The 26,977-nt window shown below is 33.4% G+C and overlaps 2 protein-coding genes across 9 annotated transcripts in view; one reads left to right on the top strand and one right to left on the bottom strand.

Moving 5' to 3' along the window:
- LOC143256144 (ras GTPase-activating protein-binding protein 1-like) overlaps positions 1–3,897 on the top strand; it is a 31,723-nt gene extending 27,826 nt beyond the window's left edge. For all 7 annotated transcript variants that reach the window (XR_013031185.1, XR_013031186.1, XM_076512939.1 and 4 more), the window contains one exon: positions 3,098–3,897. Coding sequence is in view for 5 of the 7 variants with exons in the window: in XM_076512939.1 (XP_076369054.1) it covers positions 3,098–3,313 (216 nt within the window). In the remaining 2 variants the exon portion in view is untranslated. The remainder of the gene's footprint in view (positions 1–3,097) is intronic.
- A 1,152-nt stretch (positions 3,898–5,049) lies between these two features.
- ppan (Brix domain-containing protein peter pan) lies at positions 5,050–20,969 on the bottom strand. 2 transcript variants are annotated; one of them, XM_076512941.1, is made up of 7 exons: positions 20,833–20,969; positions 15,594–15,767; positions 14,222–14,545; positions 11,513–11,589; positions 11,209–11,430; positions 10,428–10,571; positions 5,050–6,290 (listed from the first exon to the last, which is right to left on the bottom strand). In XM_076512941.1, the coding sequence occupies exons 1-7, from the start codon at positions 20,851–20,853 to the stop codon at positions 6,068–6,070; spliced, it is 1,185 nt and encodes a 394-aa protein (XP_076369056.1). In that variant the 5' UTR covers positions 20,854–20,969; the 3' UTR covers positions 5,050–6,067. The 2 variants fall into 2 exon arrangements, with proteins under 2 accessions (XP_076369056.1, XP_076369057.1); XM_076512942.1 differs by lacking the exon at positions 20,833–20,969 and adding an exon at positions 20,622–20,642.
- Between the last annotated feature and the right edge of the window lie 6,008 nt (positions 20,970–26,977).

A 26,977-nucleotide genomic window follows, 5' to 3' on the forward strand; every position in this document is an offset into this window, starting at 1 on the left:
ACTGTACTGTCAAACTTGTTTGAGCTCATGAAATTAGAAGCTATCTTTTCCTAAGCTTCACATATATTGGTACCCAAGAGTAATTTATATAATTTCAAATTTGCATTTTAGAACACAATGTTGGTTGTTTTTATATATACATCTGGTATTGGGCTAGTAAGTAAAGATAAGTTGTCTGAAAGTTAATTCTTTGGGGGGTACAGAAAACAAAATATTTCATTTATTCAGATTTTGATTTGTAAGCACTTTATTTTCTGAAAGTTCTATATGCAATCTTGGGAATTGAAAATATGGAATGTATAGCATGGATGGAAAGATGAGTGGGAATTGGAGTGTTTGTAATAGACTGAAGATAGTGGTCTTGAAAGGAAATGTTTGGACACTATAAAGTAAGGTAAAGTTCTTAGTGTCCTGTAAAGGTAAGCAGAGAATGGAAAGAAAACTCTAAAACAGGATATTACTTGAATCAACAATGATCAGTGTAGTGTTGAAGAGTTCCTTGATAGAAGAAAACTGCAGTTACCAAATGTTGATATTTCTCACAAATTTTGAAACACCATACACTATGGTGTTACCTGGCTCTGAAATTAGAGCATACAGTGCATCAACCCTGACAAAGTTCTCCTTTATTAGCAAGTTTTACTTACAAATAAAAGATTTTGGGTCCTTCCTGTGTTTCAGGTAACACCATCGTGTATGGTGTTTCAATATTTATGAGAAATCTACAACATTTGGTAACTGAGCCCTTAGTTAAATTTGAAGAGCATGTGTTTTGTTCCTTTTATGGAAGTGGGACAATCAAGAAATTAATTCGCTGGGATAGTTAAATGAGAAAATTAAGTAAACACAATATGGTTTGTAGATTTTAGGAAAAAGGTGAAATTCCAGAGTTCTTGGAACTCTAACAGTTTGTAGCAAGTTTCTTGTATCGGTCAAATTGTTAATGGTTAGTTTTAATTTTGAGGTGAAGGTTGATGCTGTTAAAAGTAAGATGTTTAACAGTTTATATATCTTTGTATCATTCTTCTGTGGGAGGCACCTTCATTAGCAGACTCAATTATGTTTTGTCATTTAGAAAGTTTTTCGTTTGTTATGAGTGAAACTACTGCTTTTATATTTACTTTGTATCATTGATTTTTGTGTAGAATATTTTAAATTAGTGAAGATTCTACGTAACGTCCATTTGAAGTCCTTCTTGCATCTTTTGAAATAACACTGGTGGTCTCTACTAGTAGATTAACTTGAATAGGGTAGATCCTGAGAGTAAATGAAATATCATAGTGAAAATTCACACATGCTACCTACCATAGTCAAAGGTAACAACTTTTATAAGTGAGGTTGTTGGTGTCAAGATGAGATTCTCTTAAGTAAGGGCCTGTAGATACTTCAGTGAAAGTGGTGGTGATTTTGTAGAATGAACCTTTTATTCTTAACCACACTAAAATTTCCCTTTAGATCTATTGAATATCTGGTTGAAACATTGAGAATTTTTGCCGTCGATTGTTTTGTTTTTGTGCATTTGTGAAAGTCAGGCCATGTAATTATTTGTTGACTTGCATTTAAAATTTTATGAATTTCTTAGTAAGTTTGGAATGAAATTGTAGATTATAATTCAAACTTTTATATAAGATTTAATTTCTTAATTTAAAAGTAAGTAGTAAAAAAATAAATACAGACTTCAATGAGTCATGTGGTGTGTTGAATGCAGCTGTTTAAAGTTTTTTGTTTGTAATGTCAAAATACTAAATTTGTAGTTTTGTACAAATGAGGAACTTTACAATATTGAATATAAGAACCTTGCATCTTTTTGTTTTGCTGAGGTATTACTTGTGTACTGAATTAATTAAATGAGGTGGCTCCATTCAACTCCTTCCAGAAAATATTTTGAAACAGTCCCTTGTATACTCTTACTACAGTATATATGACATGTGATGAATAACAAATTAAGATCTTGGAAAGTCCCACCTCTAATGGTTTAAAACCATTTTAATATTTGAAAAGGTTACCACATTCTTTTGAACCAAGTTTTCAAGGAGGTAGGTTTTGTCTTTAGTCTGTTCAAATTTTTTTTGTTTGTTTTTAAACCTAAGTACAATTTGGTTATTAACCTTGACACATTTTAGTGAAATTCTGTGGTATCTATATAGTAACTTAATATTTTTGGTTATTTAACTGTGTGCATATGTATGTAAAACATTTTGCATGATATCCTCCATATGCAGAATTTTAAAATGCTTAGCAACTAAGTTCAGAGGTCACAGGTAGATGAGATAATTGTTTTCTTTATTTCTTGTTCTATATCTTTTAACAAAAATAGGCTTAACTTATTTCTAAGCAGTAATCACCACACGCATGCAGACGTGCCTAATGTAACCTATAATACAAAATACTAGTCCACTGAAACATAACTAAGATGGGGAAGACTAAAGGTTAGTTTTATATTACGGGATACTTTACCCGAGTGCATCTGCACAGTGTCGGAGCATTACAAAACGTAAACTACTTGGACTAAACGTATTTTTGTGTTTATGTAGTCATTCTCACATGAAAAAAGCATAATTTATATTTATTTCCTAATTTTGTATGATGTTTATGGGGTTTGTCAAATGACAGACCCTACATAGAGTATGGAAAATGAATAAAATACTCTCACTGAACACATGTTTGAAATGTATTTAGGAGGTTTTAATGATTACTCAAATAATTGAGATTTTTGGGATGAAGAATAGTTTTTAAATCTTAACATGAAATCGCTTCCTACTGACACTAGAACGAAACAAACTATTTTTAAAATTCTTGTATATTAAAAGTATTTTGTATTTAAAAAATTGTAAGATGTTTTTATCAAACTTTTATCAAAATGAGTGCAGATGCATGTACTATATCAAAAGTTTGATAAAAAATACTTAACATGTGCAAATGTTATAATGAGCCTGTAGTGAAAGACTTGAGTTTCTTTTCTAAAGAAATAAAACTGAATAAAAGGCAAATGTTTGTAAAGGTCTGTGAATGAATTCGGAGATCACGAGTCAAATGCTTTTTTTTTCATAACCCTTCCTAAAGGTAAAGAATTATAAGATAATTTGATGTTTTCCAGCCTATATACTTCAACAATCACAGACTGAACGTGGAAGAAAAGAAAACAAAACCAAGAGAACAGCGTCCAGGTGGTGGAGGGGATGGTAGGCTTGGTGGAGGAAAAGGAGGTATGATGGGTCGAGGAGGTATGGGAGGCGGAGGCCGATTTGGAGGCAGAGGAATGGGACGTGGAGACAGGGGTGGAGGACGAGGAAATTATTTTCCTCGACGCTAATGGGTGCTTTGTGATTTTGAAAGAAGACTGTAACAGTGAATGTTGATCAGCCGTGGTTGACTGGTACCATATTTATTGTAAATCTAGGGAAACCATGTACACAAAGGACAGGGACTACTTTAATTCGACTTTTTTTTTTTTTGAGTTGTCCTTTCTGGTCCCCCAAGTCCTCATTCAGAACCAGTTTCATTGTGAAAATGAATAGATAACAAAGTGATCACATATTGTGAGGTTTACATAAAAGCTAGTTATATCATTACTTAACATCGTGGCTTTGTAGAGACATTGCCTTCTTAAAACAATTAATTCAAAACTTCGTTATTGCCCATACTAATTCTGTTTAGTGATTTATTTCATAATTGATGTATTTCATCCCACAAGTTTAGCGATTTGTTTGTACAGATAAAAAACGGTTTCAGATCTTTTCTGTTTAACTTTTATGTCTTTGTTTGACTCAGTTCTTGCATTCAGTCAACAGATCAGTGATGGTGCTTCAGGTTCCAATGTAAATACCAGCCAATCATCATCAACTTTTATATCCTACACATGTAATTTAATAAAACAATAAATATTGTCATGAATTATTCAGTCGTGTGTTTTCAGTTAGTCATAAGTAATTTATATTTTATAAAGGTTTTCTGTAAAGTTCTTAAATTGTTTAAATTTTGTGTAATAAAACAATTTTCATAAAAATGTCTACTTTGAACACCCCAGTTTGTAATATTTAATTGAAGAAATAACAGTATTGTTAGCATGTTGTTTCTACACTCTTTAATATTTGCATCATGATTATTAATATTGCTAGTCTAAGTAATTAACACAAGCTACGTTTCTTCTGTTAAAGATTAAGTTAATGCTTCACTATATTGTACAGCAAGTAACTTTACAATCGTGTATGTTTAAATACTTGTATATCATAATTAAATGTACTAAACTGATGTTAAATACAATTAACACAAGAGAGAACATGCTGGTTGACTAGAATGGTTGCTGATATTTTTGTTTGTTTAAATGAGAATTATACTGTATTGTATGGGAAAACTATCAAGCTAAAAAGTAATACAAATTTATTAAAATTTGTTTGATTGGCTAAGTCATGCTATGCATTAGTCTTTCAATGACCATTCTTTAGTTTTGTTTAAAGTTGAAATTGTTAAGGCATTTGTAAACAGAGCTATTAATATAATATTAACAAAGGTCTGTATTTACACTTTTGTTTATAACTCTTCTCTGCTGTTAACTTGTGTTTTGGAACTAATGATTCCTAAATTGCTCTCAGTTTACATGTCAAAAACTTATCCATACATTGTCATGTAAATATATCATGATTGTAAACCTTTCATACCATTTTTTATTCACATGGAACAACTATAAATATTAGTGCATTGGAAATTCTTGTCTTTAGGTTGTCACTGATATTGGGTGAATGGTAGGTTTGCTTCTGTAAGTAATCATTACACTTAATTTTTCACATTGTCTCCCAATGTGCAGTCAATGACAGTGCAAACATCAATTTAATCACAGGACTGTTCTCTTGACCTCTGTAATACTATATGCTTGGAGTCTATTAGCAAAGCTGGTTCTTCAATAAAATGTGTTGTGGTTACAATCTTACCTCCATGTAGTTATCACTTTCACAAGTATGCATCTTCTAATTGTATATTTTCTGTAAGAACTTAAGGTTATTATGAAATTTAATTCACTTAGTTATTGGCAAAGTGTAAAGTGAAATATTACAATAACAAGCTTTTATTAATTTATTTTAGCTTCATACAACCATGATACCATTTTATAAGACTAGCTTTGATTCAAGGTAAGGCCACTTGTTGACAGTATGTGTGTATAATAGACTACTTTATGCAACTGTAAAGAATATTTTCAAATAAAAGATGGAGCCATTTGATTTTAAATTAAACTAATTAGTCAGATGGCCACTGAATTTAATTTCAAGTAATGAACAAGACAACTTTTATTGCAAGTGAGCTGGTGTGCTCTAGCAGCTTTTGTAGTATGTAACCATACAGTACTGATATCCTGTGTGAGGTTTACTTGAACAATGGGGTCAACATTTAATAGGTGAACATACTATAGAGGGTTTCAAGACATTAAGCAGTATTTAAATGTTGTCTGAATGGTTAACAAAAATCAAGAAACACCCCAAACCAGTAGATAACTTAAAGTGTAAATCTATTTCATAATGAGTAAGTAAAAGCCATCACATTGATTGAAACAGTTTAATCAAAACAACAGTGCCCACCTTCTGCCTATATGGGCTAAAGTTCCCCATGATGTGTGCTTGGTTGTCAAGACAACATCAACTCAATAATAACATGCATGTCTTCCTCACATTACAACTTCTTTAATTCAACCACCTAACAAAGAGACTAAATTCAGAATACTCACTTTTTACCATCGTAATTAATAATTTGCCTGGTAAGGCAATTGATAAAGGTAAAATGTTTGTGAGAATGTAACATTTGAACATAATGTGAAAATAGACAGATGCTAATTGAGAAATACTTTAAAAGACAACCAAATATCCATTAAAAAACAAAATTCATGAAGTGCTCAAAATAAGATAGTCATTCTCTCTCCTAATCTGGTAACAATATATACAAGTTCAACTTCTGAAGTATAGAGTGGTTATATACCTTCTCCAATGTTTTTATTTGGGCCATTCCATCTAGAATGGTGTAAAAAGGTATGTACATCTATAGTCAGTCTCGTGGATAGACAAACCTTTTTAGTCAGTTCCTAACACAATCTTCGTTTCTTTCTAGAAACAAACAAACCAGGATCGGGTTCTTCTCCTACTTCCTGAATAAACCACTGTTTATCTTCATCTTTTTCAAAGTGTTTCTCCATTTCTTGCTTTCTTTTAATTCCAGCAAGTGAATGTTCTTTATGTTCATTTTTTATGTCCTCCTTTCTCTTTTTGTTCTGTTCTTGTTGTTTCTGTCGTTTTTCTTTGATTTTTCTGTTAAGTTCATGATATATTAAGTATATGCAACTTTACACATTTTATTGAAACACTACAATATACAAACTTTACTCTGATTTAACTACATTGTATTTGTTGCTGCTTTAAGATCGTGAGCTTATCTGTTATAATGCATCCTCCAAAAATTAACCTTTTCCCTAATCTGAAGTCCAATAGATACTTGCACTTCCTCTCACAAAATAACTTTTCTTGAGTAACACCACCCTCTGTCAGTACAAGTTCTCCATACCTGCCACTAGCCTTCAACCTCCCATTTTAAATAGTAGAACAACCCTATTGCAACCAGCATCCTCTCCCCCTGTGGAGATTAGTTGGAAGGTATATATCATGTACCACCAGAAGTAGGAAATGAGGCAAGTAAATAAATTCATTTTAGGAAAATGTTAACTTCCAATTCAATATAATTACCTCTGCTCAGGGAGAGCCTGTTGAAGTTTCTCGCTGTAGGAAGTGCTTAAAAAGAAACTATCTCGGCAAGAAGTTACACCACATCTTAAACAGATCTACTCTTTTATGACTGTGTTGCAGATAGAAAAGGCTGAAAAACACTAATGAATCCCATATTACGAATTAACAAGACCCCAAGGTGATACAGGGCTAGAACATGGCAGTTCGACCTCATCCAACACCTGGCATTACACAGCTCTCTGCTTATTACAGAACTATTATCTATCTCTTCACCACAAAATAGAAAGTGGCAGGGAAGACAAGTGGCTGTACCAAAACTTGTCTCCACTTTCACATACTTCCACCCCGTACGATGACATCACCAGTACAAAAACTGACAGCATTGGGTATGGTTCTTCTAGTATATGGTAAGAAAGATACCTGGCTATATATGAGTGGGAATACATGTATTGCTCCAGCTACAATCAATATTAGACCCACTGGGACAAGTGATTGGGGCATTTTGCGTCCATTTCATGCCGGAAGGAGGGATACAAACCAGAAGACTTCTGTAGGTGGCCCATTTCCAGGTCTGCCACCACGGGAAAAAGAAATCTGGCATATAATATGGAGTAGTACCACACTGAAAACCTTGAGGTATCTGGAATTGTACACAAGGCTTGTGGGGGATAGTATAATTCACCATCTCTTAACTTAGTGTTATGATGCATCATTCAGGAGGACAAGCTTCCGTGATCCACCACTCCAAAAAGGATGGAGAGTCTGAAGGACTATATCAGAGACAGTATAATTAATGACCACAAAACCTGATTTTCAAAAGCAAAGCTACTATGTTGATTAAACAGATCAACCAATATCTGGCAGCATCTGGATTGTACATCAGGTCCATGATGGAAAGAGTTATTAAGTAACTGACAACAGGTATGGTCACAGAGTGGATAGTACAGATATAAGGATCAAGGTAATATTGATGTGAATCATTTAATACTTTTGAGAAATTCCAGAAGACTAAAATATCTAAAAAGCCATCAAATCTACTTCCCCTTAATACAGTGGTTCCAAACCTTTTTTATGCCCTGTACCCCTAAAAAATTTTAATATGTTCTTGCACCCCTCACAGTAATTATTTATTTAAGAATAAAGGTGAAGGCGGCCAAAACAAATTTTTATAATTAGATTTATGATATATAAAGAAAAATGAAACATTTGGAAAAGAAAAAATATTACAACAAACTAAAAGTTGCATAAACCCTACATGGCCTACAAAAAAATAAATTTTCATTCATGCATGAAATGAAATATCTTTGAATTTGAAACGTTCATAAGCCAATTTAAATTTAATGACCCTATTTTTCCTATTTATTTCTTACGAGTTTTTCAAAGCGTGGCACTTTGTTGCTCACAGTAATCCGCAAGTCTTCCTGTGCACCCAAGCGATTTCTGGATTTTCTCTTGATTGACAAAAGGGCACTAAATCCAAACTCGCATAAGTATGTCGTCACGAATGGGATGAGCACATTTAGTGCTTTTTCACAGTTTTGGAAACATGTCCATTGCTGAACAACAGTATTGTTCCAAAGTTTTGCTTTCAAACTGCATTTCAAAAACTCAATTTGTGTGCAGTTCAATAAGATCTTCCTTCAATTCTTCATCATCCGACATATTATCCAAATTGAAGGAGTATGGATTTTAATCCACTCTTCAGAAATTTCCAATTCTCCTCCAAAATATCCATCAACTGACTTTGATAGTATTTCCAAACGATCTACAATTTCTTCACACACATAGAATTAGGGACTCATCCTCACCTACCATTTCTTTGAGTGATGGAAAATTTGAAAGATTCCCTCTTTTAACTCATCAACATCAAAGATGTAACTTTTCTTTGAAAGCATTTAACTTTTCGCAGCATTTCAATATGTTTATGTTTTTCCCTTGAAGAGATACACTCAGATCATTCATACGAGTGAACATATCACTCAAATAGACTAGCATTTGGTTGAATTCCTGTGATTCTATTTCTCCAGTCATAGTCACGTTCCTTCAGAAAAGTTTTGACTTCTTCTCGCAGTTCAAAGAAGCACATTAAAGCTCTCCACGTGACAACCAGCAGACTTCTGTGAGGAAAAGCAAAACTGAATACTCATTTCCAAAATCTTCACAAAGTGACTTGAAGAGGCAGTGGTTCAGAGTGCGACCCCTAATCCAGTTGATGGTCTTCACAGAAGTGTCATTGGAAGCAATGTTTTTGATGCCAAAGCATGTCGATGAAGAAAACAGTGAGTACCTTGGAATTGCGGAATCTCTTGTTTCATCAGTGCAAAAAATCCTGATTTATTTCCTAGCATAGCAGGGGCACCATCTGTACACATAGAACCAATAATTTGGATATCTAAATCATATTTTGCACACTGGAAGACATCTTTCCCTTTTATGGTTGTTTTCAGATCTTCACAGAACAGGAAATCTTCCATTATGACACCATCATGGACATACCTCACTAGTGCGATAAGATGATTGCAATTTGCAACTTCAGTTGTTTCGTCCAATTGGAGAGAAATTTTCAAGGGACTAGCCCTGATATCTGCGATAACTTGGTCCAAAATGTCCGAACTCAAATCACCAATTTGGTTTTGAATAACATTATTTGATAATGGCACTAATTTAAGCTTGTTTGAGGCTTCTTTTCCCAAAACAATTTTTGCCATTTCTAATGTACACAGTTTTATCACCTCTTCTGCAATCGTATGGGGTTTCTTTGATTTGGCTACTTTCTACACCATGTGGTATAAAGCCATCAGCAGTGGTTTATCAGCAGATATAAAACCTAATTTTGGAAGGGTTGCTCGGGAATCAAAGCGTGCCCTTCTACCTTTCCACTATTCAACATCATGGCCTGCAACAGCTGTTCCACCATGCCAGTTGTTGAAGTGTTCCTGCAGCTTAGATGGCTTCAAACTTATGTTTGAAAGGACAGCATCACAAAGCATGCACCGGAATTTTTGCAGATCCTCAGTTGTTCTGATGCAAGTGAAACCAAACTTGACATAATCATCATTCCATTTCCTTTTCTTTGATATAATGAAGTTTTTTGCATGAACACAGAATCAACAATGCACTAACTGCCATAGCATCACGCATGGGTTTATATATTCTGCGAAACTTTCTAGAACATTCTCGAATATACGTCACATGACGTCAAGGATTAATTCTGGATACTTCTGGAAGTTTCTTGAGTCACCATCACGTGAATACATAACATAAATAAATAATAGACACTTTAAGATGGCATTCACGAATGTAACCTAATTAGTTGTGCTGAGTATTTAGGTCATGTTTACGTTTCGTGTGTTGTGTGTTTACAGTTGTACATCAAGATTTAGGTCTGTGCCGGTGACAGTAGAAACGATAGTTTATCGTAACAAGGTAAAAAGCTATGTCTGTAACAAGAAAAATAAGAAATAAAAATTGAACGTAATTTTTGAATATATAGGACAGTACCCTTAATATAAACATAAACACTACATAGAACAGTACCCTTAATATAAACAAAAAAAACAACTGAAATGTTATCTCACACCCTGGTTGAGAACCACTGCCTTAATACAAAAAAAACAGGCTTGGTAATTCCATTTTATAATATTATTTTTTCTTATAAAATATGAAATTAATAAGTATTTTTGAAATGCATTTCTTGATTCTAACCTTTTTCGTTCCTTTGCTGCTCTCAGAATCTTTATTTCTTCTTGAGATTTTTTCACCAGCTTGTGAAATAGGACTTCTCCTTCCATTAAGCCTTCTTCTACTTTAATCAACTGCAGTTTCATACGAGGACCAAGCTCTATTAACCTAGGTGAGAAAACTTTGCAAAAGAATAAAATTCTTACACAATATTAATTAAATCCATACTTGTATACACTGCTCAAGCTGTGTAATTCTAAAAGTGGGGTTGTGTTACTGCTAAATACTTCCAAGGAAATTTGTTTGAAAATGTTTTCAAACAAATATAAATGTGAATGTTTTGATATGACTGTTAAACACTGGTTTTGAATAGACAATTTTAATTATTCTTAGTTCAAGACAGAGTTTGTTTCCATTTACATCTTGTTTTCCTGTTTCTTTTTAATACTGTCTTTAAATATTCAAGATTATATCTCGTTTTGAGATGGAACAGTTACTACAGCCGAAACCTTTAGATTATGTAACCATATTCATTAGAATAACAACTCTCTAAACGAGTCACTAGTCTGCATAAACTCTTGGGGATTTCTTTGTTTGCTGTAGACTTAAATTATTAGTGAACACTCAGCACAATCTCTGTACAACAATGCATGAATCCTTTCACATAATATTTACTCATTTTAAATGAATTGTGATTTTCCATAAAACTAATCTGAAGTATAACTTATTGTGATAAACCACACTGCTTTAGTGAAATCAGTAGGAATTTTCTACCAATAAATCCAAAATATGAATAAATAAATACCTTATTGAACTTTTCTGAGATGTAAGGTTTCCACGACTGGAAATATTCTGTGGGAGTGTGACTTGATTTTCTGGACCATCTACTTCAGCCTCACTTTCAGACAAATTTCCTGACTTTATAATAAACTCACTGATGTCTCTGTACTGACTTAAGTCAGGAATTTTACTCTGAATCAGTTTCTTGACAGCTTTACTCATTCCACAAGGTGCTACCTTGATGGTACTAAAAGAAAATTATGGAATTCTTTAAATCAGCACACAAAAACATAAATTTTCAAATGATTAATAATTTGAAAAGCACTTACTAATGCCTGAAGTCAAGCGTTTCTTTCTCCGGGTCATAGTTCAAGAGAACACACCTTCGAATTGTGTTTAGATTCACCTAAGATAAAGAAAAATTCATAACTACACACTGAAATTAAAACTTTATATGCCAAAATATCTTAGAAAAGGGTTTCAAACAAAATTCTACCTCTCAAACACATATAAAATATAAAAAAGTGGCTCATTAATAGACACTAACAGTATCACAGTGTACAGATGGAAGATAGATAAACTCTTGGCTTAACTTTCTTTCTTACCATTATTACAAATTTTGACTTTTTTAATTCTAGCTACAAGCTAAATGTTGAGGAACAAAACTACACACCCATAAACCAAAAAATTATGTGTATGTGCATCTTAAAAATAAAATGTAAAACCAGCTGACTGGCAATGCATAGATAATTTATAAATGCACTATTACAGACTGAAAATGGTAAAACTTGTTTGAATTTTAAGACAGTAATCACTATAGTCCATGATAGGACCAGAAGAAAGCTCACAGAGCAGGAGACCTCAATAGATGGTGTCACAACAGTGGAGGACTACACAAATACAATTCAGCTGTAGTGAAAAAAGGGTAGAGTTACTGGGACATGTCAGCTCCAATCTAAAACCTGTCAGGATCAGGAATAGAAGTTCCAGGACATGGGAAGAGGAACATCTCATTTGTCTTAGGTGTGAGTATGGAATTTTATTATGAAAACCTTGGCAAACAATGTGTAAAAATACCTCTGAATGGTCTAAGATAAATCTATCAAAATTAGCATTAAATACATAATTACCAGCAAGTTATGCATATAAACATTTACACCTACAAAGAACAAGGAATTCACTAAATGTACATATGAACACTGCCTTATAAATACTAACAATACTGTACCATACAGAAGTGCCAATAATTATTTGCAGAACTGCATCAAACACTACATAGCAAGATAACTAATACAAAAATTAAATTACTTTAGAAAAACAGCAGTTAACTATAAATGTTACAGTAAAATTGTGACAAACAGATATCAATTACTATTATAAAAACCACAATCCAACTTTAATGCTAGAAAACTAGCAAACTTCTGGTTAGTGTTATGGTTTTGTTAGTAACACTTGAAAGAAACTAAAAATAATTGCTAATACACATTCAGAAGAAGTACTTGAAGATTCTTATGGTTGACTCTAAACTATTACTTCAATTTCTACATTGTTTACAGCCCAAAATTTTAATTTGATATAAACAAACAGCAATTGATAGCTTTCACAGAAGACACCCAGATAAATTTGAAGAAAATACTGGAAAGAGGCCCCAATAACAGTTTATCCACAGATAATTCTTAATGATAAATTCTTAAGGAAGCTCTGAAGGCATAATTAGTTTCATAATCCTGTATCTTAAAATGGCTGGTATGGGTATAACACTTGTTGACAGACAGAGAACAAACGTTTTGACCTTCTTAGGTCATCTTCAGATTAACAAAAAGAGAGCTTGCATCTGACTGTTGCTGAGCATGTCTTAGGGATGAGAGTATAAACGAGTACAGGATTGTAGGGGGCGTTGCAGTTCGATGTTAGGTTTCATATCAGCAAACAGATACAGTTTAATATTTATATTGAAATACAAAAGTTTGCATATAATAAGCAATTGTAAAGAAAAGGTCTGGATAATGAAAATAAACAAGGGAAACTTCACATGAAAACTTCACACTTCACATTATTTTTAACATTAAAAAAAAAGACTTATTAAAAATAGCTCAAAAAGTAGTTAATCTTGACTCATAATAAATGTTTCCAATGGCCATGTTTTCCAAATAGTTAAATTTTCCTCAATGTGTCGTGCATTTCAGTCATCCATAATGCTACATTCAGGGTACAGAAAATGTTTATAGCTGTGTTTAACAAGGCTTTCATTGTGCTAAGTTGGTTTTGCACTCTGTTTGGGCTAAATGGCATACCCAGGCTAAGTATCAGGAGATGGGGCAAGCAAGACTGTATCTTCAACTCAACTGGTTGACAAGGTAATTAATTAGCACATTAGAAAGCTAACTAGACTCGCATTCTGGTGCAGAGTTTCACCACAAACATGGTTAGAAATACAGTGTTCCTGTGGTCACTCGTAGGAAATAATAATAATAAAAATCTTGTATACTGCAGAAGATTTTCTGTCAACATCCTTCTTAAATGGTCCAAACATTAGATTTATTGGTTCTAATGCTTCACCATAACTTTTAATAAAAAAACACATTTTTATTACAGGGTTGCCATCAGCAGTGAGATACTAAAAAATATGTATAATTATTTCCATTTAATACATAAAATAACTAACAACACAGTTACAATTAATTTTCAGGAGAATAACACTGCTAAAACTGGAGAAAAACACAACAACCTAGAAACTATTGGAAATTATGGACAAGTAGATTGTACACTAGATATTTTTATCATCATAGCCACAAAAGTTCTCAGGACTTCACTAAAGATGACAGAAGATTAACAACCAAAAACATAAGTTATACAATAATTAGTAATTAATATCTAGTAATAATACTAACAGAAGTAACAGTAACTAATTAATAATTAGAATTAGGTGATCACAGGCCACTAACCATATTAGCTGGATACTATACAGTAAGGTTTAGTTAACAACAATAAACTGTAATCACAAAGAAACATTACAAAGAAGTTAGTAAAAGTGTTACCTTGTTTACATTGATGGAAGGATACATATTTTGGAACATGGAAGCCATTAGTTTCAGTTGCATTCCTTCTCCTGTAAAATTGTTCAGAACCAAAAGAGGATGGTGTTCAAACTGCTTGGCATAGGTGACTTGTCTCCTCAGTGTTGACAGGACATCTCTGGCAAGAGAATAATTCTGGATCTGAAAAGTAAGAGTGGGTCCTCTGGGAAGCCTTGCAATCTTCATGTACATTCCTATCTTAGTTTTGGTGAAGATAACAAGGTGGGTGACATTCATCATTGCAGCCACACTTACAAAATCTTTAACACTGTTTCCTTTCATGACCTACATTGAATTAAACAGCATTAACTATGTTTTTTATTATTTTTATCTCAAAAAGAAACTTTCTACTATACTTTTTTCAATTTAATTCTTAGATAAAAAAACAAGCTCAAAGTATTTAAAGATAAATGTTTTTAACAGTGTTTCCAAAGGCCAGGCATGCAGGATTTTGTACAATCTAACTTTTCAAGTAATTCTATTGTTTCTTTATTGGCTAACACCAGCAGTGGATCCAGTTTTCACAAAGAGTGAAAAGTTTACTATTGTGTACTATGGAAGTCAAAAAACTTACAACAGTGTCACTAAATTTGACATTTTTTTTATGAAACTTTGCATGTAATTTTAGTTCAATCTGAAAATGCCAAAAATAAAGTTTTAGATCATTCTAGAAGGATGTTATATATTAAGGTCTGCCATATGGCACAAATCCTGGGTGTATGACCAGTGGAAGCACTGTAGAAGTTCATAAGAATATTTAATATAACAATCTCTTCTTACAAGCATAAAAAAAAGTATTCAGAATTTTAATAAGTTTGATTTTTGTATTTATCAGAGCCAAGAAAAAAGCAGGCCATTTCATACAACTTACTGGTCCAGTAAAAATAATATTGGTTAACTAAACAAAATTGAAAGTGATACACAGTAAAACACTAAGTACTGTTTGGTTTCAATTGTGCAAAAATAACAATCTTTGATTAAATTCATGTAGATGGAAACTACACAAGGTGCTCTAGTACTAAACACATCTGAAAACATTTTGTACAAAAGTTTCTGTAAATAGTTCTTATGGACTACATTGTACTTAGTCTTATTTTAGTTTTTAATATCACTTTACAATAAGAAAAATAAACATTAGTAATCAAAATAATAAACATTGAAATTCAAGAAACTGAGTATTAAAATATATTTTCAAATGGTCTAATTTAATTCAACAGTCAATACAATACTGTTTGTTTTTCTATCTTTTAACACAACAGTTCATTATCATTGTACAAACGGAGCATATCTTTCATGCTTTTACTGTGCGTTTAGAAGATTCCATTCAAAATACCTTTAAATTAGATGCTGTAAAAGGTTCCATCACTTTTTTAAAATCTCTCATTAATTGTCCAGCATTTTTTCCTAATCGTCCTCGATATATAACAAAAGTATGAGGGGCTTTCACTAGTTCTTCGGGTTCTTTGTTTCCCAGAGCTTCTTGAGCTCTTTTTGCTGATCTTCCTTTCTGTAAAAATAAAAACCAAAGATATAAGAACATTCAGCTATATATTCCCCTGTATTTGATTTTGCAGCAGTTTATAACTCTTAGTTATTAAAAAGGACAAAACATAACAGTAATATGGCAAGATATAAAGCTCCAAGTCAAGAGAGACAAGCTGACAAGGGGTAGAGAGGCCTCTAATAGAATGAATAGGCTGTAATATTAATTTTATTATTATTTCACTACATAAATACCAATAATATTTAGTGGATAAGTGGCAGGAGGATATATATATATCAAAAGGAGATATTCTCCTTAATTAACACATCTTAAATGTTATCTTTATGATTTTATTTTCTGGCACATACAGATATCACACTTTGTTTTGATTAAATTTTTAAGATTAATTTCAACAGATCACACTGAAATTATTCTTTACACTTAGTGATGGTAACCAACAATGTTTTGGTGGTATCTGAGTTTTCTCTCCAAGTTTAACTCTTTAATTATCTAGAGAAACAAGAGTCACTCAGTCAGTGAAGTTTCTCATCTGCCTCCTAATGCAACTGTTTAACTCTATAATATATAACCCAATATTCATTTTCAAGATTGGAAGTGGTGAGGAAGGGTGAACAGTGTGAGAGGAGGAATCTATTGGAAATGCATTTTCAGTGCAAGAAAATAACTTCTGATACAATAACTTAACTCACACAATAGCTAGAATCCTATATTGAGCTGATGAAGGAATCAGAGCAAAATTACCAATACGAGCAACCTTCAGAAAGTGTCTGAAGAGAACCCATGTAGTGTGACATCTTGATGAAGGAGGTGAAAGAGAAAGTGGTAACTGAAGGAGGCTAAGGACAGGACTGAAAACTACGACTGAGCTGGCCAAAGAGGTGCAATAATAAGGATACAATATGGAGTGGACTGGATAAAAGAAGAAATCTGGAGAGAAAGATGGCAAGAGGATAAGCATACAGGTAAAGTAGGACCAATTCAAACTGAAGGTGTCCATCAGTAAAGCCAATGGGTATAGCACTGCAGGCCAAAAATGAAAATTTTGAAATTGATGACAGGTGTACCCCATTAGCTGCATAACCACTAGAATACATTTGAAATCTAGGAACAAATTTGTAGGAAAGATTTTGTCAAGATGAGATAACTGATCTGCTAAACAAATCAAGGCAGCCGGAACACAAGGAAGCATGAAGAACGACGGCCCAGCTTCATTAAATCCAAAATCACTTCAACCTGTAAGAGAACCATCTGTAAAATGTAAGAGAATTCTAAGGTGTAGGAAAGGAGAAAATAAATAAAGAGAAAGGTGAAGGAACTGAAGGGATAAACTTTGTGTTAACACCTAAAGCACCCGAGGAACTGAAGGGATAAACTTTGTGTTAACACCTAAAGCACCCGAGGAACTGAAGGGATAAACTTTGTGTTAACACCTAAAGCACCCGAGGAACTGAAGGGATAAACTTTGTGTTAACACCCAAAGCACCCGAGGAACTGAAGGGATAAACTTTGTATTAACACCCAAAGCACCCGAGGAACTGAAGGGATAAACTTTGTGTTAACACCCAAAGCACCCTAGAAACTGAAGGAATAAACTTTGTGTTAACACCCAAAGCACCCAAGGAACTGAAGGGATAAATTTTATGTTAACACCCAAAGCACCCGAGGAACAGATGCATAAAATTGGTTAAATGTACTCCTACCATGCCTGAATTCAGGAAATAAACAGTGAAGTAATTGACAGTATGTGAGAAACTCAGGCAGATTTCAATGATTTTGACATTCTCCAGAAATTGACCACCACAAACAACGGTGTAATCAGTTGGTCTCATAAGTAGGACAGGGGTAGGCACCTATTACTTAACAATACATTCCTACTGAGGACATCCCAACAATTGAGAAATTATGTTTTAAGGGGAAAAGATGAAGAGGATAAATGTGCCAATGTGGAAAATATAAGTGAAAGAGTGCCGAAAGTAGTATAAATAGGTAATGGAGGAGTGTGGTAATGTTCAAATAGAGAAGGGACAACTGGACAAAACCTCAGAGAAGAATTGGAATCATACCCCAGAAATGAATCAAAGACTTGAACAGCTAGAATTCAAAATACAGTGGAGCGCCATTAAGCCGCGGACCAGTAAATTGCGAAATCGCTTAAGTCGCTGTAGCAAGTCTTGTCCCAAAATTTTTGATGTATTAAATCTACTACCTGGCTTTTTAAAGTTTCTCACACTCTCCTTGTCGTTGACACTGACATGACAAATGTGAGCGAGGATTATCGCGGCTCACTGCCAATTTAAGAATGTGTAAAAATGCGGCTTACGAATTTAATCCTGGCTTTATAATTTCAAGGGGATATTTAAAAAGGATTTGCTTTAATTTGGGAAATAAATAAAATATATTACAATAGAAATCGACAGTTTGTTTGTTTGTTTTTGAATTTCGCACAAAGCTACTCGAGGGCTATCTGTGCTAGCCGTCCCTAATTTTGCAGCGTAAGACTAGAGGGAAGACAGCTAGTCATCACCACCCACCGCCAACTCTTGGGCTACTCTCTAACCAACAAATAGTGGGATTGACCGTCACATTATAACGCCCCCACGGCTGAAAGGGCGAGCATGTTTGGCACAACCGGGATGCGAACCCTCGACTCTCGGATTACCAGTCGCACGCCTTAACGCGCTTGGCCATGCCGGGCCAGAAATCAACAGTTAATCTACCTTATCCGCTCTCTACGTCAGCTTTGTGGAGGCCGCCATTGTTACCGAATCACACCTCTCCATACATTAAAGTTAATCCACGGTAAATCCGTAAAAAAAGTGATCAATAATTAAAGTATTATTTTTAATTCGATAATCCGATAATAATGTAAAAAGTGGATAAAAATTTAATGTGGTTTCGTATATATTCGTAAGAATTTCAAATGTAATAACTCAGCATGAAACTAACTATTTTCTTTATACTTATGTTTTTAAAAAATGTGAAATAAAATGGTTTGAAATGTATTTTATTTATTTTTTCTTATTGTTTAACTGCCAGTTAATAAATTCGGTATTAAAAATTTAATAATTTATGCAACTGCGCAATATCGCTACCACAAGATTTAAAATGGCGGCCCGCAAGTAACACGGGAAGACGAAATTTTACAGGGAAAAGCAAACCATCGCAATGCATAGGTCGTTTGTGTTAAAACGGCACTTGTCAATTGTATCTGAATAGTCTATACATTAATATTATAATAATCACGCAATGGCCTGGATGAGGCTCCTCGGCAGAGGTGTTGGCGACTTAGGCTTTTCAGTCACAAAAGTTTAAGCCGCGATTAAGCAGGTTGACCCCCCAAATACCGCGGCTTAACGGCGCTCCATTGTATAAAAATCAGCACACTGATATATCAAAGCATAGGTATTGAAAACTCAACATATTATTGTGAAATTATTTGTAAAGTCTAATTTGAAAAACCATTTAAAAATTTCATTTACACAACCTGATGGAAAAAATGTGTAAAATGAAAGCAACAGTACTGCTAAATGTGAACCAGATCCTCACAATGCTAACTTGTCTCTCACCCATCAAAAATATGTCACATGTAGTTTATAATAATTCCATGCTGCATCGGGTTTTATTAGGTACATTTCAGGAAATGACCACTCCTTTTTAGTCCACTGCATCAATCACTTTGCATCCTAGAACTGGCCCTAGGACAAGTGGGTATAATGTAAAAGAAGGCTCTTTCACTCAGATATTGATAGTGGACCAGTAGGTATACATTAAGGTTTCGTTAGGAGCTATAATGCTTCAAATAACTTCATACAATATTTTCATTTAGTTTTATATATATGAAAACTATTTTACATTGTTACTTTACACAGAGACAAAGTTTTTAACTATTGTTTTTTTGTGTATTTTTGTCTTTCAAATTGAGTGAAGAGACAATTCTCACAATAAACTTACATATCTTGTATTATGTTAAAATAATCAAACCATAATACACTCTAAATTTAAAGACAAAATACTTTAATGTCAAATTATAGCAACATTTAATACACTAAAGCTGACATAATTTTACTTTGTGTATACTTCAAGAAAATAATAATGTTGCATGAAAATGCAAGCCAGGTCCTCATCAAATTTCTTCTGCATAAAGAACAATGCTTAGCTGATCTTATTTACAAAGTGTTCTAAATTTCCAATAAAAAATATAGGAAACCATCAACATTTGTGTCTATTTCAAACCAAAATATTCAGCTCTACAGAATTTCATTTATTATTTTATACATATATTAAACTTTTTTCAGTTTATAACATTTCCAAACCAAACATTTTTTTTATCTAAGGATTTTGATTCACAACTCTCAAAATTAAATGATGCAAACAAGGTGATATTTGTTCATTACAAGTATATAACTAATCCTAAACACAGTAATAATGAAAATATTTGAAGACAATGAATTATATATAATTATAACTCTCTTTATATTTGGTACCATTAACATTTAAAGATAAAAAAACTAGTTTATTTAATTTATAAATTAAAATACCATTATTACCATCAGTTTGATCAAAATTAAACAAACAATTAAACTCAGGGAAGGTTTCTAATAAGTTAAAGGCAAATATTTGGCTTATGAAGTTACAGGTACTTCTCCAAATTCTTTCATTTTTAAATTTATAGTTTCTAGTTTAAGATCCATGCCCAGTATCATTTAAATTTTTATCAATCGTTTACTTTGACATTATGTCAATAATCTAAAAATGCTAGGTCAATCTGGTGAAATGTAGAGTACTAATAATAATATACTTTTTACTTCCACTAAACTCAATTTATTTAATACATTTAAATGGTTAGCTACTACTCACGGTTTTTTTATTTCACAAGTACTATGCAGTATTACTATTACTTCCTGTTAATACTGTTCATGTTAATTTAACTATAACTAATTGTGTCAGTAGTACCAGTCTTAGTTCTCCAAATTACAAAGAGTGTGTATTACTATAATTATTACAACAAAAAATTTAAAATGTAACAAAATATACATTATCAAGGTAACATTTACTTGAGATTTCTTACCTTTCCTTTCTTTCGTCCCATTATTTAAATTCAAATACAAAAGTTTATAAGATGTATATATCTCAATAATAAATCAAACATAATACTCGTTTCTACGTAACAAAACACGTGGAGTGTATACAGTAGCGCCACCTCGGCATATAGAATATTTTTTATTGCTTAATGAAGGAAAACCCTGAGATATAACAACTATCATGTTTATTCATGATCTTAGAAAAATACGTAGGTTCAAGAAGTATTAATATACATTAAATAAAAACCCTATAAACGAGCGATTTCGAAAGGTAGACATTTCTTCTTCACAGTATGCCCCTGAGCACATTCCATCTTCCGAATTAAATTAAAATATACAAGAAGAAAAATCATAAGCAGTAAGTTTTGCAATGAGTCAAAAGTTGTTATTAAAATTAATAACAAGTCTCTTTCTAATTTGTTTCATGAAAATAGTTGGCTTATTGACTGTCCTTTTCTAATTCTTCAAAACAAAGCACCACAGAACTTTTACCCAGCATTTACATATTTGAATTTTAAGTAGTAACTTGCTTTGATGAATTTTAATTTACAGTCGTGTATATATTTTACTTGTATCGTTTATAAAGTTCGAGGGATAACACTCCATCCATTACTGCTGTGTATGAATATGAATGTATTTTTTAAAGGAAAAAACCAGATTTTAGTTTTGAGGTAGTTGTTTATTTTTGTGATGTAAAACTGTGCGATTGTCTACCTGTATTCTATCTCCCACAGGAAATAAAATTCTTGATTTTAGCTTTGTAAATCCAAAAATTTACTGTTGACCCACCAGGGAGTCTATATGAGCTATATTGTACACATTTGTCTAAAGTAGTTTACTGTATGTAACAGTATGGTAATGTTTGAGGAATGTTTTTGTACTAACTAAACTCTAGTAGAAATTTTACTAAAAGTATATACAGTTTGCGTTGAATTTTACAGCGTAATAAAGGCGATATTATGGTACTTTCATGTAAAATTGATTTCAGCTAAGAATGACAAGATAGATCTGCTAAATAACGAAAATTTCAACAAGGAATCTACTACTGTATAATTCTGTATATTCTAAGCGACTGCATTTGTGAGAAATAATGAGAATACGAATATAAATGTTCCACAGAATAAATATTTTACCCACCATAATGGACAGTACCCTCTACTAGAAAGTTAGGTTTGAAGATGTTCTACTATATTAACTCAGATTGTAGGCAAGATTAACTTTTGAAATTATCCAGCCAAAATATATATATGTAAATAAACCTTATGTTTATTATTTAAATCATTAATTTTAGGCCTACCCTGAGAAACTATTTTTACTCTCGTCGATGCCATTCACAATGGAATATGAGAGAGGTCATTACATCAAAAAGTCTCCTGACTGCCAGTAAAAAAGATAACTGTATTTGCTCATATGTTACAGGCAACTCTGCAGATATCTTTCTGATTGGAAGACAAAAATGTTACTGTATGTGTATATATCATATAGCAAACTCTATATGAAACACATCATGAAACCAATGCAAATACTTGTATGCAATGTCTTTGGAATATTGATCAACTTGGGGTGTCAAGACCGTACAAAAATATAACTGCAACAGTTGTACCATAGCTATAGTAAGCAAAATAAAGCATCCAGAAACAGATGAAAATTCTATTAACACAAAGGTTAGTGAGAATAGATGTCTAAAGGCAATTAACCCTATCAAACAGTAGTGTTACATGGCACCTACAATCCTATCAAATAGTGGTGTGATACAACACCTCCAGTGAATCTTGTCAAACAGTGATGTGATACAGCAGTTGCAAATCACCCTAGGCTGTGTCCATAAGACAAGTATTCTGTATGAACTGCACCCCTTGTGAAACAAATTAATGTGTGTGGGTTTTTAAAACATGATTTAGGCTATGCTTTTAAGCTATGCTCACGATACACAGATGTGAACTTTATATTTTGCTCTTCTATTCCATAATTGATTTAATCCAGGCAATGTTCTTAAAACTGTGTGTAATAACATGAACGACTGTTTTATCAGTAGTGGTCTTTCAGAATGTGAAGTTAGCTGAAATATTGTGTTATGTTTAACAAAAATTTACTATATATACTCCAATACTTCTATTTACGTCATTTCTTACACTCACTTCTTTTACCCTTGAAATATATTTGAAAGTTATACACATATTTTGACAATAGAAATACATTGTAAAACAGAGATATTTGGATGTTTATTAATCTCATTTTATCATAAAACAAATGCTTTCTAGATGACATTCCCAAGGAAATCTTTTGAAATATGCATTATTGTTAGCAACCTTCAATAAAATCTAACAGCAGTAATAAAATATTGTAATTGGTTTGTCAAATTCACCACTTTGGCAACCATTTTAAAATTATGGTTTTAAACACTTCATTGCTCCAAAATATTCATAAACTCTGATGTTAGGGTAGTTTATTTAATGATTTTAGATAAAGACTTCAGAATTCTTAGTCAGTTACACAACTAGAACTGTTAATAGTAGGATCATTTCTTTTGTATTATAAAATATCTTGTATTTTTCAGTCATCATGCTACTGGAATTAATGCCAGTTTATTTGTTTCAAGACATTTTGACACTATTTTCATTATTAGCAAACAAGATTATTTTATAAATTACAGTGTAGACATTCTGGGGAATGTTATTCAATACAATTAAACATTCACTTTCTTCATTAAGCATTATCAATATATTAATACATTGTGTCATAACTGTTATTACATGATTGTGGTAAAGAAAACTTCAGTATTTGAACCTCACTAAACCTAATAAGCACCAGCTAACACAGTAATAATGATGAAAATAAATCTTAGTAAATTCATTGATAAATGATGGTTTGAACCTGAAAAGATAAGTCATTTATTAATTTTACTGGGATATTTATACAGCACATTCAACATGCTTTCACATTTGAAGTTACTCCCATAGGAAATAGAAAAAATAAACAAAGATTATAAGGCACTTGGCGGTTTTTTATTGTAAAAATGTTCGAACTTTAGTGTAATTTTTATTTATCTAGCTCTCTTGTTTTATAAACATACAGTCATTATATTCTTGTAATCAGCATATCTTCCACTGACCTCTTTGTAATATTTCATAATAGGTTAATGTGATTGTCCAAAATTAAATCACTTGAACAATTTTATCATCAAAAGATAACCTTACTGGATCTTTCAAATTAAGGAAAATACCTTCAGGAATCACCTTAAAATGAGATGTAAGATATACACGACCTTTTTAAGTTTAATCTGACGATTATAATTGAGATACGTTAAACATAATACTAGTATTTAATTTAGTTATTTTTAGAAGTAATAGTTTATTACAGGTTTGTTTACATAACTGTGGAGAAATCACATGCTGTGAATTGGTGCATGGTGTACTATTGCATCATAAAATCTCATTGTATGTAGAATGTACTAGACCTCCTTCCCCTTGGTGTGGATTTCTGTACGTGGTGAGGGGACCTCCTAAGGAAGGTTCTCTTCTTTCAGTTTACCTCCATTGGGATCTAAACATCCACTCACGTGTTTGCCATGCATGGTGATTGTTAAGGGAAGGAAAGGATCCTGGTGGTTGAGGTATCCAACCCTAACACACCACTTTGAACTTTAATTCCTGTAGACGGGCGGCCTTGGGTCATTCGTCTTGTCCACTTGGGCTAGGGTCAACCAAGTACCGGTGTTGGATGTTCTCAAAAGGTGTTGTGGACATTGTATCTGATGCTGGTGTTTGGGTATAGTGCTCATGAAATCCTGGCATTGCTGCAGTTTCCTTGTTTGGCATTGTAGTGCATCTCCTTGTAGGGCTGCATGGTGGGTGGGGTCAGTTGGCAATGAAATATTCCTTTTTTTATGATGGATCCTCCAAATAAAAACTTAAATAAATAGTGAAAAACAGTTCATAGGTAAACGACCACACCTTGCAGATTCTGAGCAGCAATCTTCAACATCTGTAACACCTGTTGTACCTCATTTATACTACATCCTCTTTCAGACAAAACTTTAGGGCAAATGTCTCCCTTTTTCATTCAGAAGGGACTAGAGGGACTTGCTGGCTCTCCAGAGTCAGTAAAGAAGCTTCGATCTGGTGATATATTGGTAGAAACATCCACATCTTAACACACTGAACTCCTCTTGAATTCAAAGGCAATTGGGGATATACCTACTGAGGTTACACCTCATGCTACTTTGAATTCATCACAAGGAGTTATTGCTGAGAAGGATTTGAAAAACATTTCCTAGTTGGAGATTCTCACTGGTTTCTCCACCCAAAGAGTTTCTGCAGTGAGGCGTATCTTTGCTCACAAAGATGGAATTATGATACTGACCAATGTCCTCATTCTGACATTTACATCACCACATCCACCTGCCACCATCAAGGCAGGTTATCTTAGTTGCAAGGTGTGGCCATACATTCCAAACACTCTCAGATGTTTCCGGTATCAGCAGTTTGGTCACTTGAAGACATCATGAGTGTGAAATGGACCCTCATTGCATCAATTGCAATTGCTCTCACCTGTCCTACCTTTATTCTTTCTCTAAATGATTGGAAGGAAAAGAGGTGCAGCATTTGAAAATGATTCAAAACATTATTTATCCTGAGGCTTGAATGTTGCTGTCCACCACTTTATCTCGGACGTATGTTGCTGCACTTTGTTCCATTACTACAGTGGGAGTGCAGATGGATTTCTTTGTGCCTCCAAAAGGATTGTTCTCAAACTAAATGAAAGTGTTTTGATCTCCACGGTCAAGAAAGTTGATGAATTAACTTCAACACCCATCTCTGTCCTTAACATACATTCCAGCAAACCCCAAGATTCACTTCCTTTGGTTCTGGGTAGGGGAATTTCCTGGGGTACATCTTTTTTCTCCAAACCCAAGATATAAAACGATCATTCGTCCACATCCTCAGTAGCTGGAATCCTCTTCCAACAGCAAAGACCTGCCCAATCGACCTAGGGCAGAATCCATAGAGGTTGTTATTTGCTGAACATCTTTTTAACCATCCTTCCATTACTATTTATACAGATGGTTTGAAATCAGGTGACTGTGTGGGCTCTGCCATGGTTTGTTTTGGTTCGGTGGTTGCGTGCAGAATCTTCTCTACAGCTTCTGTGTTCACTGCTGAACTGTATGCCATTTCTCTTGCCCTGGATTACGTATAAGCAGAGCAGTACTGAAATTGTACTATTTATACTGACTCAGTTCTCTACTGGCCCTGAAATCACTTCAAGTTAGTTCACACCCTGTCCTTGCCAATATTCAAAATCAACTGGCCCATTTTTCTCTAACATCTATTTCTGTCCAGTTTTTCTTGATACAGGACCACATTGGTATTTGCAGGAATGAGCTCGCCGACACTGCAGCTAAATCTGTCTGCTCTAGCACTATCACTGTTGTGCCTGTTTCATACCTGGACTATGGTCCTGTATTCGAGGCTCGGCTCCATGCCAATTGACTTGGAGTGAGCAACATGAAAACAAGCTTTTCCAAATAAAACTCTGTATTGGACTTTGGCTGTCTTGCTTCTGTAAGGATCAGAAAGAGGAAGTTGTTCTAACTAGACTACGTATTGGTCACACTTTTTAAATCTGTTTTCTTTTATCTGAGACTGATGCACCTTTATGTAGTGTAACATTCAGGTCACAATAAGCCACATTTTACTGTCTTGCCATCATTATGACTCTCAACAACAGCACCATTTTAAACATGTTCTGTCCCAAGGTTTATCCGTAATGTTAGACAGTGTTATTGGCGATGGTGACACTGTCCACCTTGGTAATGTTTTTAGTTTTTTAAAGGCCATTAATCTTTTTAATGCTATTTAAGTTTTTAATTTATACATTAGACCATTTTTTATGTGATTTCCTTTTAAGAATCAAAGTACTCTAGTTTGATTTGATTCCTTTTAAGAATCAAAGTACATCTAGTTTGATTTGAAATTAGAAAATGGCCATAACATCAAATACCTTGAAACCAGGACTGGAAAGGCCAACTTCAGGTGACAAATGCTATTAATCATCCTGGTGAGATATAAAATTTTGCTAGAAGTTTTTTAAAATTTTTATTACTTTACTTTCTGAAAATGGCCATAACAT

The sequence above is a fragment of the Tachypleus tridentatus genome, chromosome 7 (assembly GCF_004210375.1).
Source record: "Tachypleus tridentatus isolate NWPU-2018 chromosome 7, ASM421037v1, whole genome shotgun sequence".
Taxonomy (NCBI): domain Eukaryota; kingdom Metazoa; phylum Arthropoda; class Merostomata; order Xiphosura; family Limulidae; genus Tachypleus; species Tachypleus tridentatus.